This window comes from Hyperolius riggenbachi, chromosome 1, assembly GCF_040937935.1.
Source record: "Hyperolius riggenbachi isolate aHypRig1 chromosome 1, aHypRig1.pri, whole genome shotgun sequence".
NCBI lineage: Eukaryota > Metazoa > Chordata > Amphibia > Anura > Hyperoliidae > Hyperolius > Hyperolius riggenbachi.
In genome coordinates this window covers 93,216,946-93,233,248 of record NC_090646.1, presented here as the reverse complement: position 1 = coordinate 93,233,248, position 16,303 = coordinate 93,216,946, and the positions used below count along the sequence as shown (strand labels likewise).

Below are 16,303 nucleotides of genomic sequence, written 5' to 3'. Positions count from 1 at the left end.
CACCCCCATCATGTGGGATGGAGGTGTAGAGGCTCTCAACATCGAAAGTGACCAGGAGGAGATCATCTCCTCCCACGTCAAGGCCCCCAATCTTTTGCAGAAACATGCCCGTGTCCTTGATATAAGAATCAAGTGTCATAACTAGGGGCTGCAATAACTTATCAATAAATTGTGCAATTGGAGCAAATACTGAACCCGTGCCGGCCACAATGGGTCTCCCCGGTGGACGGCACGGGTTCTTATGTATCTTAGGTAGAGTGTAAAATTTAGGCGTCATAGGATTTTCCTGTACAAGAAATTTCATAAGATTATCATCAATCACCCCTCGAGTTTTAGCTTTCTCAATTATGCCTTTAATTTTCTGTTGAATAGAAACTATCGGATCCTGTTCAATTTTACAATACACCTCAACCTGATCTAATTGGCTTCTGATCTCATCCTCATAGTACTTAGTGTCCAACACCACAACGGCTCCGCCCTTATCGGCGGGTCGTATCGTGAGTTCAGTTCTTTTTTTAAGATTCTCAAGTGCAAGATATTCATCCTTAGTGAGATTAAACTGTACTCTTTTAGTCTGTTGCTCCTTCTCCAATGCCCCAATATCTTCCATCACCAATTTACAAAAATTCTCAATAATAGTATTCCCAGATGGCATAAAGGTACTCTTGTTTCTCAGTCCCAGATCTTTTATGGATAGAGAAGTTTCATTCCCTGGGCCCTGTCTATCACCCAAACTAGGCATAGTCCCGAAAAAATGTTTAAGTTTAATGGTTCTAAAGAACCGAAACAGTTCTTGGTCAATCTCAAAAAAATCAGGTAGATTAGTGGGGCAAAAGTTCAATCCAAAATTAAGGACTCTTTCCTCTGTCGGTGTCAATGTATGTCCAGAAATATTGACCACTAATTGAGGTGGTTCTATTGATTTCTCTTCCGCAATTCCATTTGACTCTTCACTGGCTCTTTTCGTGCGTTGGATCCTTGCCCTGCTCTTTCCCCTCCTGCTCCTCCTCTTCCCATAGGGGAGTTCTCTCGGGAGGACAAAAAATCAGATGCAGAGGAACCCGCACGGCGGCGGCGGCGGCGTCCTCTGGTGTCCTCCTCTCTCACCCACACGTAAGTCTGGTTCTTCACTCTTTTCCTCATTGCACTGTTTTGGGTACCTCTATGCGGATATAGCGTCTGGTGCACACTTATATCTGGGAGCTAATATCTCCTGTCCCAGTCCGATCTTTTTACCAATGTGTTCATCATCATTTCGTGTTGCACTATATACAGACCTCATAATTTGTCCTCATTGAGGGTCTTCTTATTTACCTCTTACGTATAATCACTGCATCTATTTCTATTGTAATATTTTGAGTGTGAGGATACTTTTATTGAATACTTGGTACCATAATTACTATTATTTATGTACGCCGCTGCTATCACCTTTTGGTGATTTTTATATTGTTTTTATTGTGTTTTGTCTTTCATCAAATAAAGATTTTGTATTTTTGAATTATATTGGAGTGTTTGGTGCTGCATATTGGGTCTTTTTCTCTCCTTTACATATCAATGGTTATATGAATACCCACTTAGCACATTCCGTCCTTAACATCTTTAACGATAATATTATGATGGTGCTTATCCTCTTGTTTGTTTAATACTAACAGTAAGTAAGTCAGGGTTTTCCTTATTTTGAAATGCATTTTATCAATGGCAGTTCCTCTGTACAACTGCCAAATCAGTGTGCAGTGAGCAGGAAGGCTGGCCAGCATCTTTGTATAAATCCTTATTAGGGAGTATCTTTATAAAGAATAAAGGCCATGCTGAAAATCCCCTATGGAGAGATGGACTAGTCCAACATTTGTCAGTAATGTCAGATTTCTACTACTTACTGTAAGTCACAGCAACATAGGTGAAAAATAATTTATGGCTCATTTTACCCGGGAAGAAATGTACTTCTGATTTGTACATGTACGCACGTATTTAAAATTTTACAATTTTTGTGATAGTGGTCCTTTAAGCACAACGTCTGAAACAGAAAGCGTACTTGTTTAGATAGAATGGCTCGCCAAAACGGTTTTCCTGATTATTGCCGGTGTATGTCCCAGCGCGAAAAGCTTCCACTATGTTGTTAATAAGGATACATTCTTTGTGATGTGACTGTCCACTTTTAAAACCTCCAGCATGTTGCTAATAAAACACAGGGCAACTAATTTTAATAACCTGTTCAAGAAATCAATAACCTCTCTCAGGTCAGAAATTGAATGAGTATTGGATCAGTATTTTATTGAATGACATATATACTTTTTCCTCTCCTTATAGGTTATCCTGATCCTCACCAAGTATTACCATGTTGACATGGGGAAAGTTCTGGAAAGCTCGCTATGGAGGTAGGAGATATTACAGCTTCTATATTTATTTCTGAGCTCTTCCCACCTGAGGAAGAGCTCCGCCCGAAATATGTTGTGGATTCACTGAGCTTCAATACAGCTTGTTGCTGTCACAGCCTACTGAGTGCCGTGCCCTTTATTGTATTCTATATTTATTTCTGTGATGACCATTGGAAAATGTAAAAGTAGCATATTTATGATACTGTATATAATTTACTCTAATGCATTCACACCTGTGCAGATCTCATTTATGTGGCATAAAAATAAATCCGACATTATCAGCACAGGCTGCAGGAGGTGTAACAGAGTAGCCGGAAAAAATGTCTATTACCGACCACCTGTGGCATAAAATCCAGGTTTTGTTGGTTAGCCACACCCCTTTTTGATAAACTGCCATGGCAGTTTCCTGCCTTTGCAAAGACTGCTGAGAGATTGTGCCATCTGTCAGTGGGAGGAGCATCATAGTGTAGCCTGAGGGGTACTCTGCTGCTACCTGTGACACTGAGCCAGCCTATCTCAGAGAGGAGAGGTAAAGAGAGAAGTAGTGCAGTGCCAGCCACAGTTTGCTCCATTCCAGAGCTACCACAATGCTTACCTGCTGTGTAAAGTGGACCTGAACTCAGAACTTCCTCTGTGCTCCAAAAGATAAGCAACTGTGTTTACATATTAGCTGTGTCTGCCGAGGACTGCCGAAATTTCTGTGGTGACACAGCTGAGAGATCACATTACACTAGTGATTATTTGAAGATGAAGGGGAATTAGACCGGCTCCTATCTCTAAAAACACACAGGGTACATTTCTCTCTATTTTCCTTGTGTCCTGTGCTAGAGTTCAGGTCCACTTTAATAAAGTGGTCAACTATTGCTACATTGGGTAACAAAAGAGGGGGAACAGTCATAGTAAGTGTCCTTCTGGCTCTTATTTCACTTTGAAATTTCCAACAGAGGTTCACTTTAAAGGGGCACTATGGCAAAAATTGTAAAATTTAAAATATGTGCAAACATAGACAAATAAGAACTATGTTTTTTCCAGAGTAAAATGAGCCATAATTTTATTCTTTATAAAGATATTCCCTAAAAAGGGTTTAAACAATTATGCTGGCCAGCTTCCCTGCTCGCTATACAGTTTTTTGGCAGTTGGACAGAGCAACTGCCATTCACTAAGTGCTTTCGAAAATAAATGAATCCCTGAGAATCCCCCCATGAAGAGATGGACTAGTCCAAAACCTGTCAGATTTCTACTACCTACTGTAAGTGACAGCAACATAGGAGACAACATGGCTCATTTTACTCAGGAAAAAACATACTTCTTATTTTTTTATGTTTGCTCATTTTACATTTTACAATTTTTCACCATAGTGCCCCTTTAATAAGAAACCTGCTTGGATGAAAGGTGTCTTCAGAAATATGATTGTTGTTGCCCATGACAACCTATCAGCTTCAAGCTAATAGCGCTGGTTTGAATTAATCAAACACAATCCGATTTATATTTCTGCTTTACTATACTTGTCAAACATAAGGCTATGCGCTGTACAGTTATAGATCAATGCTAAGTACAATTCTCTGTACTAAATAGTAAAACATACTGTATAAGCTTGTAAATAGATGAACTATGCCCCATTTTCTTTGAAGCCTTAAAAACAGAATATAATAAATAATATGTCTCTTCAACCTTCATCCTGAGCTCAAGACATAATCATAACACAATGGTATTATATTCTATACAAATATACAATATCCAATGCTGTTCCACTCAGTGTGACCTGATTGCTAGGCATGGCCATAATACAATTCTGTTATATCTATACAAAGAGCAGTACACAGTCCCAGTGTGACCTGATTGCATGGCCGTAATACAATTCTGTTATATCTATACAAAGAGCAGTACACAGTCCCAGTGTGACCTGATTGCTAGGGCCATAATGCAATTCTGTTATATCTATACAAAGAGCAGTACACAGTCCCAGTGTGACCTGATTGCATGGCCATAATACAATTCTGTTATATCTATACAAAGAGCAGTACACAGTCCCAGTGTGACCTGATTGCTAGGGCCGTAATACAATTCTGTTATATCTATACAAAGAGCAGTACACAGTCCCAGTGTAACCTGATTGCTAGGCATGGCCATAATACAATTCTGTTATATCTATACAAAGAGCAGTACACAGTCCCAGTGTGACCTGATTGCTAGGGCCATAATACAATTCTGTTATATCTATACAAAGAGCAGTACACAGTCCCAATGTGACCTGATTGCTAGGGCCGTAATACAATTCCGTTATATCTATACAAAGAGCAGTACACAGTCCCAGTGTGACCTGATTGCTAGGGCCGTAATACAATTCCGTTATATCTATACAAAGAGCAGTACACAGTCCCAGTGTGACCTGATTGCTAGGGCCGTAATACAATTCCGTTATATCTATACAAAGAGCAGTACACAGTCCCAGTGTGACCTGATTGCATGGCCGTATTACAATTCTGTTATATCTATACAAAGAGCAGTACACAGTCCCAGTGTGACCTGATTGCTAGGGCCGTAATACAATTCTGTTATATCTATACAAAGAGCAGTACACAGTCCCAGTGTGACCTGATTGCATGGCCGTAATACAATTCTGTTATATCTATACAAAGAGCAGTACACAGTCCCAGTGTGACCTGATTGCTAGGGCCGTAATACAATTCTGTTATATCTATACAAAGAGCAGTACACAGTCCCAGTGTGACCTGATTGCATGGCCGTAATACAATTCTGTTATATCTCTACAAAGAGCAGTACACAGTCCCAGTGTGACCTGATTGCTAGGCATGGCCACAATACAATTCTGTTATATCTATACAAAGAGCAGTACACAGTCCCAGTGTGACCTGATTGCTAGGGCTATAATAGAATTCTGTTATATCTATACAAAGAGCAGTATACAGTCCCAGTGTGACCTGACCAACAAACATGGTCATAATGCAATCCTGTTACACAGGTGCACAAAACAATGCAATTCTGTGGGACAAGGCCATAATAATAATACAGTTCTGTTACATTTTCCATGCATAGACCTCCGGTGTGACATGACTACAGGACATGATCTGAACTGCAATTCTATTACCTTCTGTACAGACATAAATCACTGTGCCTTCCAACATGGCCTGACCACTGCCCGGGATCATTTTACTATTTTATTACACTGTGTCCAGAGATGGAAAACTACATGGAGCCTAATATGGTGCAAATCATCAAACAAAACATCATATTCTATTATTCTGTAATATTTTACAGCATGGCTTCAGCATGAACACTCAGAATAGGTGTAATGGAATTCTATAATAATCCGTATAGAAACAGAATACTGACTTTTCCAATATAGCCAGACTATTGGTCTTGACCATAATACTATATTTAAGGCTGTCTGTGTAGCGCATGACCTGATCATGGGAAATAATGACTTGATTATAGCACAATTTGCTGTGCTTCATATGGACTCTGGAATATAGACTAGTGATCACTGAACACGATCAAGGCCGAATTTATACTTTTTGTACCCCTTGGCCAAGTATGTTGTGGCTCCTCTTTCATGTGCAGCAGCGCCCCTCTCATTTCATGAGCAGCCCCCTTCCATGTGTATCATCCATGTATAGCAGCCCCTTTCTCTAAGGTTCGCTCCTTTGAGCACCAGCAGGGCTGGATTTCTGGAAAGGCCACAGAGGCCTGGGCCTTGGGTGGCTGCAGCCTAAGGTGGCACCTGGACATGAAAGAAGGGTTGCTACATATGAAAGAGGAGGCTCCAAATGGGGAGTAATTCATGAAAAAGGAAATTTGATGATCAAGGGAGTTGTTCATGAGATACAGGGGCTGCTATACATGGATGATACACATGGAAGAGGGGGCTGCACATGCACTAGGAGGGGTGCTGGTGCTCGAAAAAAGGGGAACCACAACATACTTGGCCTAGGGGCACAAAGAGTATACAGTAAATCTGGCCTTGAGCACCAGCTTCCCTTTTTCATATGCTGCTCCCAAGTTTCAGCCTCCTCCTTTATATGTAGCTACCCCATCTCATGTCCAGGTGCCTCTTTGGGCTGCAGCCATCCAAGGCCTGGATCTTTGTGGCCTTTCCAGAAATCCGGCCCTGAACATGACCCCAATATAACAATCCAGTGTGTCAGTGTAACAATCATGGACCCACCACCCCTGCGGTTCAGCTCACCCTGGGGGTATATTCACAAAACCTTGATAAATTTAAGGTGTTCAGATAGCACGCATTAAGTTTATTGGCATTTCTGAAATGTACTTGACCGGTCTGACCTATTGATATGTTCATAATATAATTCTATTTACTGTATACTATACAGTACACCTATAACATGACCTGACCACTGTTTATGGTCATAATACTTCAATTACCCCTCTGAATTATTAAATTATCCCTCAGGGTGCTGGCATGGCCACAACTAACATGGTGATCTATGCGACGCTGATTTTACCAGGCAGCCACCAGCACCCAAATTACCTGCTTCAGTTTGAAATAACACACTTGGAGGATTTTATTATTAGGGATGGTCGGAAATGCTAATTTCGGATTCCACAGAAATTCCGATTACCAGAAATGCCGATTACTGAATTTCAGATACCAATTTCCACGGAAAGGGTTTTTTGAGTTATGTAAATTATAAAAAGAAAAGTTGTTTTGTGGACATCTTTGATACACTACTGAATTATCTGACCAAATACTTCCAAGTATTTCCAATTTTAGGGTTAAGAAAAAAGTGGGGGGAAGGCTGCGCATCCCTAAACACATGCTGCAATTGAATGGTTAAACGCATAGGCATACACCGCCTTTATTAGACTGAAAAATGCATGCCCTGCATCCAAAACAATGCTAACATTTATTACACTAGTAGGAACTTTAGCTTCCAATATAGTTTGCATGCAAAGTATAAAGTAGTAGACGCTTGCGCCACGGTGAGGCAAACCTCCGTACAAGTGACCTAACCTAAATTTAAAACCTTGGGAGCAGCTAAACATAAAAAATGTGTAACTTACAATTTGTGGGACAGCGAGGAGAATGCCAGCGCATACCACTAAGGCTGCATCTGAAATGACAACCAGGTCGTGTGCAGCACTTAAATAGGCTTTCTGCACACTTCGCATTCAATGCAGATGCGAAGTGTGCAGAAAGCCTATTTAGGTGCTGCACACATGAGCTGGTTGTCATTTCAGATGCAGCCTTAGTGGTATGCGCTGGCATTCTCCTCGCTGTCCCACAAAATGTAAGTTACACATTTTTTTTTGCTTAGCTGCTCCCAAGGTTTTACATCTAGGTTAGGTCACTTGCACGGAGGTTTGCCTCACCGTGGCGCAAGTGTGGCTAGCCTTAGTGGTATGCGTTGGCATTCTCCTTGATTTCCAATTTTAGGCCAATCACGACACTCGAAATCTGGAAATATTCGGTAGTATTGGACCAATCAGAGAATTCAGTAGTTAACCACAGAAATCAGAATACCATGGAAATTTTAGATCAATCACAAGACTTGGATACTACCGAGTTTTACCGAGTCTTCTGATTGGTCTGAAATTTCCACGGTATTCCAAATTCCTTGGAAACCTTCTGCAGCCTGTGATTGGTCTAATGCTTTTGAGTTCTGTGATAGGGCTAAAGTTCCCAAGTTGCGGTAATGCGATAGTTCCGCAGAATAAAGATTTCCGTGACCCATTTCCGATTTCAGATTAATATTGTGGTAAGCCCAATTCTGATCGGAAACTTGAGAATCGGTACTCCGCGGAAATTTTCCACATCCCTATTCTTTATATGAACATGGATGCATGACAGTGTAATGTGGTTCTGCATTATTATACAAATATTCATACTAGGAATAAGCTTAGGATGGAGCTGATTGCTGTTTCATCCAGTTACTGGGAGTCTATTCCATGACCCAGCGATAAACACAGCCATTCCCCGGAGATTACAGTATATTTCAAGTCTTAACAGACTTCCATGGCATTCCTCTGGTTTAACTCTGATACTGGCCATTATTCCATGTCACGGGGATTTTACAGTATTTCATGCAGAACATTGCTAGCAGATGTATGCACCCATTCATAGAGCGCAGTGTGGAATGTGTGAGGAGCTAGTGGTGGGAAGAGGTACTGCAGGCATGCAAGGGAAAGACTAGCACTCCACAAGCAGTGAGATTTCACAAGCTATGATCTTCTGTTCCTCATAGACTGCCAGCACATGTCAATGTAGCCTCTGAGCTTCAATTCATTGCATATGTGGGTAGAATCATGACAAATGCAAACACATGTTTAAACAGATTTTTTTTCCCAGAAAAGGAATTCATCATGTTTCTGCACATGACTATAAATTTTAGAGCATAATAACAAATACTATTATTAATAAAAACAAAACGAAAAGCAAAAACAAAAAACGCAGTATGGCCCTTAACCAGTTTATTGAACACAGTACTGACATCAGGAGTGTAGCTAGAGATGACTTGGCACAATAGCAAATTTGTTTATTGGGCCCCCGACACCCCCAAAGAAATCTAACCATAATGACCACCCCCCAACCCAGCGGGAATCCTCATAGACCAACAACCACTGCTGACGGTCAAGGCTGCATTAATGGCATGAATGAAAGAAAGAAGAAAAAAATAGGGGTAGCAAGGACCGGTGGGCCGTCTTGTGGCTACGGGCCCCATAGAGGCCGCTTTGGTTGCTATGTTGATCCCTGTGCCACTGACTGATACTCCACCATGATTAGCAGATCTGGAGCACTCGTCTCAATTTCCATCAGATTTTGGTCTCACCGCCTGTCAGCTGCTCTCGTGCACTGGCTGTACACTTCTACTCTGCTCGGTACCGGTGCTGGACAGGTGACCCAACTCATAGCGTGGCCACAGTCATGCTCACATGTGACATGTCAGGGTTCTCTGCTGTGTTATATCACCGCCGCATGTCAATCACTGACACATGTGGTGTTTCAAATGCTGCCATTCAGCTGCATTTTAATTGCACTCGAATGGCTATTGTGGACGGCAGCTGGGAGGCTGAGCTGCCTGACAAACATGCAGTTCAGCCTCCCGTCTCAAAGAGGCCTTATTTATTTTACATATTTATACATCACTGACGTGTTCCTAGAGTGCTCTGCGGTCTACACTGAATATGTGAATTCTGGCATTGGCCTCAAATAGGCTCACGGTCTAATGATCCTAAAATCCCCCACCCCCTACATAGCTCTAAACTGTCCCTTTTTCGGAGGGACAGTCCCTCTTTGGGAACTAAATCCCTCTTGCTTCCTAAATGTCCCTCTTTCAGGACTGATGTTGTACAGGTCAATGAAAATATGTTTATTTTTCTATTAAAAAATCTGTCTTATTGACTCTAAACTTTATTGCCATCATTTAAAGGAAACCAGAGATAAACGGTTGGGCACAAAATAAGCATATCCCCCGATAGATTTTACAAAATAAATGCTATACCTGGTATTTTCGCCGCTCTGGAGTGCTGTTTTTTGGGGGTTATTTTTAAACTAGAACTTCATGCAAAACACAGTTCATCAGAAAAGCATATTATTTAGTGGGCCGTGTGCAAAATGAAATCACCATTTCTAAAAACCTCTTATGACTAACAAATATAGATTAAAAAAAAGTTTTTTCAATATACCCTTACATTAGCAGCTCCTCCCATCTCATCACAGCTCTCTGTGATGCTGCAAGTATACAGAACAGGAAAGCACAGCCAGAAGGGGACAGGCTTGGGCTTGAAAAGACATCAGAGAAGACAGACTCAGCTATAATGATTCCTGAGCAAAGCCAGACTGAATGCTCAGTCAGGGATTTTATCAGGGCTGATAACAAGCAGGCTGAGCCAAACACTGCCATTCCAGCGCAGGAGACTTGGGTGCAACAGTGAGTAACTTCAGCGCCGTCAGAAGAAGGAGCTGAAGTTACTTATAAAATACTATTGCTGGAGCTGAATTATTTCATTTCCCACCATCCATGGTTGCCTGGAGGGGGAATAGTATTTAAAATCAATGGGAATTTGTGCAGGAGCAGGATACAGGCTGTATCCTGCGCCCAAGTCTCCTGCGCCGATTCCTCTCGTACGCAGCTGAGCAGTGAAAGATGAAACAGAGAGCAGGGTAGGTGTTTTCTCTAATGTTCCCACTGATATATATTGTAAAATTCATGAGAGTGCTTCGTCTCTGGTACACTTTAAACTGATATATTTCTTGTTTTTAAATGTTAATATAATGATGCAAAAGGACCAGTGTGGTTTGAATGATAAAACTATGTCTTTTGTTTATGAATTGTTAGTGGTATGCATGATGGGGAGTGGGGCGGAGGGCGTGTCTGGAGGTGTGTCAAGGGTGTGTCTTAAAGGTGTCCCTCTTTCCGACCTCACTATAAGATTTTTATTTTGATCACTTGCATGTTCGATAAAATAATCCTATTGAACAAAAATCTGTTAAAATTAGGACTAACTTGATTTGGAAAGGTGGTAATTTTATTGCTTAGCAGTGTATTGGATTGAAATAGATTAAAGCATATCCAGAGTAGATGCTGCATATGTCTTTCGTTTTAAACAATACCAGTTGCCTGGCTGTCCTGCTGATCCTCTGCCTCGAATACTTTCAGTAAACCCTGAACAAGCATGCAGAGTAGATGTTTGACTGGAGTCTGACTGGATAAGTCACATGCTTGTTTCAGGGTTGTAACTCAGACAATACTGCAGGCAAAGAGATCAGCAGGACAGACCAGGCAACTAGTATAGTTTAAAAGGAAACAAATATGGCAGCCTCCATATCCCTCTCACTTTAGGTGTCTTGTCTTTAACTACTTTCACCTTTTGGACGTTGCTATTACATCCAAAAGGCTGCATCTGCAGTGCTGCGTGCGGCTGCGCATCCATCACTGTTTTTTTATGTTTAGAAAGTGGGAAATAAAAAAAAATTGATGTGGGGTCACCCCTACCAAGCATATTTAACCTTTTGTCCCCCATGCAGACTGGAATAGCCAGAATGCAGAGCCCCGGCCGACTGGGGCTTTGCACCCTGAGTTATACCAGCCCTCATGGTCCATGCAGTGCAGTTTCTAGGCTAAAATGCAGCCAGGGCGAGGGTGTAAAAATTGCGCCCCCCACCGCAGCAAGCTATGGGTGCCGGTGCCCGCAGTATAGGTTAGCCAGGTCTAGTTGCACTCAGTATAGATTCCCCAAGAATAGGTACCCCAGTATAGGAAGCCAGTTATATGTCCCCCCAGCATAGGTAGCCAGGCATAGGTGAGCCAGTATAGTTGCCTCCAGTATAGGTAGCCAGTATAGTTGCCCCCAGTATAGGTTAGATAGGCAGGCATCCTCGGTATAAATTTAGGTTAGCTAGGTGGGTGCCTCTAATATAGGTAGCCAGAATAGTTGCCCCCAGCATAGGTTAGATAGGTAGATGCCCCCAGTATAGGTTAGGTAGATGCCTCCAATATAGGTAGCCAGTATAGTTGTCACCTGTATAGGCTAGCTAGGTAGGTAAGTGCCCCCAATACTGGTTAGATAAGTTAATGCTTCCACTATAGGTTAGATAGGTAGCTGCCCCCCAGTATAGGTTAGATAGGTAGGTGCCCCCCTGTATAGGTTAGATTAGGTAGCTGCCCCCTCAGTATAGGTTAGATTAGGTAGGTGCCCCCCAGGTTAGATAGGTAGCTGCCCCCCAGTATAGGTTAGATAGGTAGGTGCCCCCCAGTACAGGTTAGATAGGTAGCTGCCCCCAGTATAGGTTAGATAGCTGCCCCCCAGTATAGGTTAGATTAGGTAGCTGGCCCCCAGTATAGGTTAGATTAGGTAGGTGCCCCCCAGTATACTTTAGATTAGGTAGCTGCCCCCCAGTATAAGTTAGATTAGGTAGGTGCCCTACAGTATAGGTTAGATTAGGTAGGTGCCCCCCAGTATAGGTTATATTAGGTAGGTGCCCCCGAGTATACTTTAGATTAGGTAGCTGCCCCCCAGTATAAGTTAGATTAGGTAGGTGCCCTACAGTATAGGTTAGATTAGGTAGGTGCCCCCCAGTATAGGTTAGATTAGGCAGCTGCCCCTCAGGATAGGTTAGATAGGTAGGTGCCCCCCAGGATAGGTTAGATAGGTAGGTGCCCCCCCAGGATAGGTAGGTGCCCCCCAGGATAGGTTAGATAGGTAGGTGCCCCCCAGGATAGGTTAGATAGGTAGCTGCCCCAGTATAGGTTAGATTAGGTAGCTGCCCCCTCAGTATAGGTTAGATTAGGTAGCTGCCCCCTCAGTATAGGTTAGATTTGGTAGCTGCCCCCTCAGTATAGGTTAGATTAGGTAGGTGCCCCCCAGGATAGGTTAGATAGGTAGCTGCCCCCCAGTATAGATTAGATAGGTAGGTGCCCCCCAGGATAGGTTAGATAGGTAGCTGCCCCAATATAGGTTAGGTAGGTGCCCCCCAGTATAGGTTAGATAGGTAGCTGCCCCCCAGTATAGGTTAGATAGGTAGGTGCCCCCCAGGATAGGTTAGATAGGTAGCTGCCCCAATATAGGTTAGGTAGGTGCCCCCCATGATGGAGGGGGGATCTGCAGCCACGGGGAGGGCAGCCCGACCTCTCCCTCCCTCCCACCCACTCCCCGGGCCGCCCTCGGACTGCAGAGTAATGCAGCAGGGAAGGGCTATAGAAAACTACTCACCTCCCTGGTTCCAATCGCTGCTCTCTCGCCGCCAGTCTTCTCTCTCTGCATAGAGGCTGATACACACACACGCTGCTTCCTGTTTAGCCGGAAGCAGCGTGTGTGTGTATCAGCGTCTATGGAGAGAGAGGAGACTGGCGGCGAGAGAGCAGTGATTGGAACCAGGGAGGTAAGTAGTTTTCTATAGCGCTTCCCTGCTGCATTATTCTGCAGTCCAAGGGGAGATCGCACGGAGGGCGGCCCGGGGAGTAGAAGGGAGGGAGAGGTCGGGCTGCCCTCCCCGTGGCTGCGGCTCCCCCCTCTATCACAGCGCCCCCCTCCCAGCAGCGCTCAGGGTGCCCGCACGGGCCGCACGACCGTAGAAACGGCCCTGGGTCCATGGTATGGGGGTGCTCCGGGGGGAGGGCGGCCAAGCCTTCCCCTCCCCGGGAGCCCTGTGCAATCCATGGACAAGGGGCTCTTCCCCACCTCTGGTGCCCCAGGAGGAGGTGGGGGTGACGACTCCCTGGCAGGGGGTTCATGGTGTCATCTGGGAGTCCCCTTTAAGAAGGGGACCCCAGATGCCTGCCCCCCTCCCAGGAGAAATGAGTATAGGGGTACAAAGTACACCTTACCCATTTCCACAAAGGGTTAAATGAAATAAAAACACAACCATGAGAAAAGTATTTTAATATTCTTAATTAACCATAACTACTTTCCTGTACCTTTAAAAAAATGTTCCCACACCAATATCCTCGGAAATGTCCCACGCCAATATCCCCTGTCTTGCGATCTTCTGAAATTGATTAAAGATCTCCACTGGCTGCCACTATACATGCTGCCCCTGCTGAACTGCTCTCAGCTATACTTAGTATAGCTGAGAGCCAAAGCATCTTTAACCTCTTGAGGACCGCAGTGTTAAACCCCCTAAAGATCAGGAGATTTTTCTTAAAAAGGGCCACTGCAGTTTTAAGGCCTCGCTGCAGGGCTGCACAACACAGCACACAAGTGATTCCCCTCCCCCCTTTTCTCCCCAACAACAGAGCTCTCTGTTGGGGGGGGGGGGGGGGTCTGATCGCTCCCCCAGTGTTTTTTTTTTTACAAATATTTATTACATTATTTTTATAATAAATTTCCTTATTTTATTGTATTTTTTTCTAAACCTGCCCTTCCTCCTCCCACCAGCCAATCACTGTGACCGGCTGTCATAGGCTTCAGCCTACGACAGCCGATCACCTCTGATCCCCTGGAGGGGACAGCCGTGTCACACAGTACAGTGCTACCTTAGATCGCAGCACTGTACCGAGTGAAAAGACGGTGATCGCCGCTGGTAGGCTGAAGGCAGAGTGGCATGCGCAATCTCCTGCAAAAGCAAGCCCCAGGGCTTTACGCAAATCGGCGTTAGGCGGTCCTGGGGCTGCCGCTGCGGCCACGTACATCGGCGTGACGTGGTCGGCAAGCAGTTACACTTCCCTCCAAGGCTCCCCATTGGTTCCTTATCATCCAATGGGGATCCTCCTGATCCCCATTGGTCTGTTACCTTATGTCACATATCCTGAGGTAACGCATTTCACATATCCTGAGGTAACTTATGTCACATATCCTGAGGTTACGCATTTCACATATACTGTTGTAACGCATTTCACAGGTAAAACATTTCACATATCTTGAGGTAACGCATTTCACATATCCTGACGTAAGACATTTCACATATCCTGAAGTAACACATTTCACATATCCTGAGGTAACACATTTCACACACATCCTTAGGTCACTTATGTCACATATCCTGAGGTAACACATTTTTTACAGGTAACACGTTTTACATACCCTGGATCTGCATTCTCTGTTTTGCTGTTGCGAGGAGATCACTTTTACATTCTTTCAGGTTTTCCATCATTTCTCTTAACGATTCCTTTGTAGTGATCTTTTTGCCTCTTTCTCTCCTTCTCTCTCCAGGCTCTCTACTTAAACATTTAGCTTAATAATCCTATTAATATTGACCTTTCTCTAGTCCCTGCTAGTTCTATGAGAACATCCGGAAAAAGGGGATAATTTAGCGTTGTCATTACTTCATCCTCAATTTTTTTTTCTGAGTAATTTGCAGGATGCTATTTAGAACATCCCTAATTGCTCCTTATTAACTTGGGCTGAACATTAACAGATATTAAATGATGTCACGTGCTCCTGTTCATTATGCTGTATAGTCAAAATAATTTTAATTATCCTTAATTAGCTGATTTCTTTCATTAATGTACACCTGCGAGCGCCCCTCCCCCCACCACCACCAGCCTTGCCAAGTATGGATTGGTCTCCGTGAAATGATCACATGAGGTGGCCTGCATGGAAATATATGCATATTGTGTGCAGCTTGGCACAGGGACATGCAAATGCACTTTCTGCCATTTTTTATTGCTCCTATTCCAAGCTGCATCCAGTTTTCCAGAATTGATTGCATCTTATTGACTATTTTGACCTATGTTACATGGACCATAGCTCCCAACTGTCCCTTTTTCAGAGGGACAGTCCCTCTTTGGGAAACAAATTTATCTGTCCCTCTTTTTCCCTTATTTGTACACCTTTTAGGTCTATGCTAGGTACACACCATACAATTTTCTGTTAGATTCTTCTGTTAGATTCACCTACAACATGGAAAAAAGCTATCTGGCAGGTAAATCTAATGCTGGGTACACACGATGAGATTTCCCGTTCGATTTGCGGATCGATTCGATTAAATCAAACATGTTCGATTGGATTTCGATCGTTTTTTCCATCGATTTTGCATACCTATCATGAAAAAAACGATCGAAATCCAATCGAACATGTTTGATTTAATCGAATCGATCCGCAAATCGAACGGGAAATCTCATCGTGTGTACCCAGCATAAGAGAAAATCTAACAGAAAATTGTATGGTGTGTACCTAGCATTATGCACAGATCGATGTAAATATATGTATTTTTCTACTGAAAATGTGTTTAATTCTCTATAAACCTTATGGCTCGTTTCTATATTTGGCTGCACTTATGGAAACGCGATCACAGGGACATCAGACAGTGCATAGACTGCATTCTCTGATTCCATATATGCGCTGCAATTCACCACTGAATCGCAGTGCATGGTTGCCTGTATTTTGGGGCGATTACACCCTCGATACCATTAATTATAATGAATTGGATTGCAAGTGCCGCCTCCGGGGGAGTCACGTGCAATGGCGAGCCAGGCTGACGCACGGCTTCTGTGCTGCATATAGAAACG

The 16,303-nt window shown here is 43.3% G+C and overlaps 1 protein-coding gene across 5 annotated transcripts in view; it reads left to right on the top strand.

Annotated features, from left to right (window-relative positions):
- Positions 1-16,303, top strand: part of SORCS2 (sortilin related VPS10 domain containing receptor 2) — a 1,283,452-nt gene that overhangs the window by 389,954 nt on the left and 877,195 nt on the right. For all 5 annotated transcript variants that reach the window (XM_068276884.1, XM_068276875.1, XM_068276891.1 and 2 more), the window contains exon 2: positions 2,308-2,375. In XM_068276884.1, the coding sequence (XP_068132985.1) occupies positions 2,308-2,375 (68 nt within the window). The remainder of the gene's footprint in view (positions 1-2,307; positions 2,376-16,303) is intronic.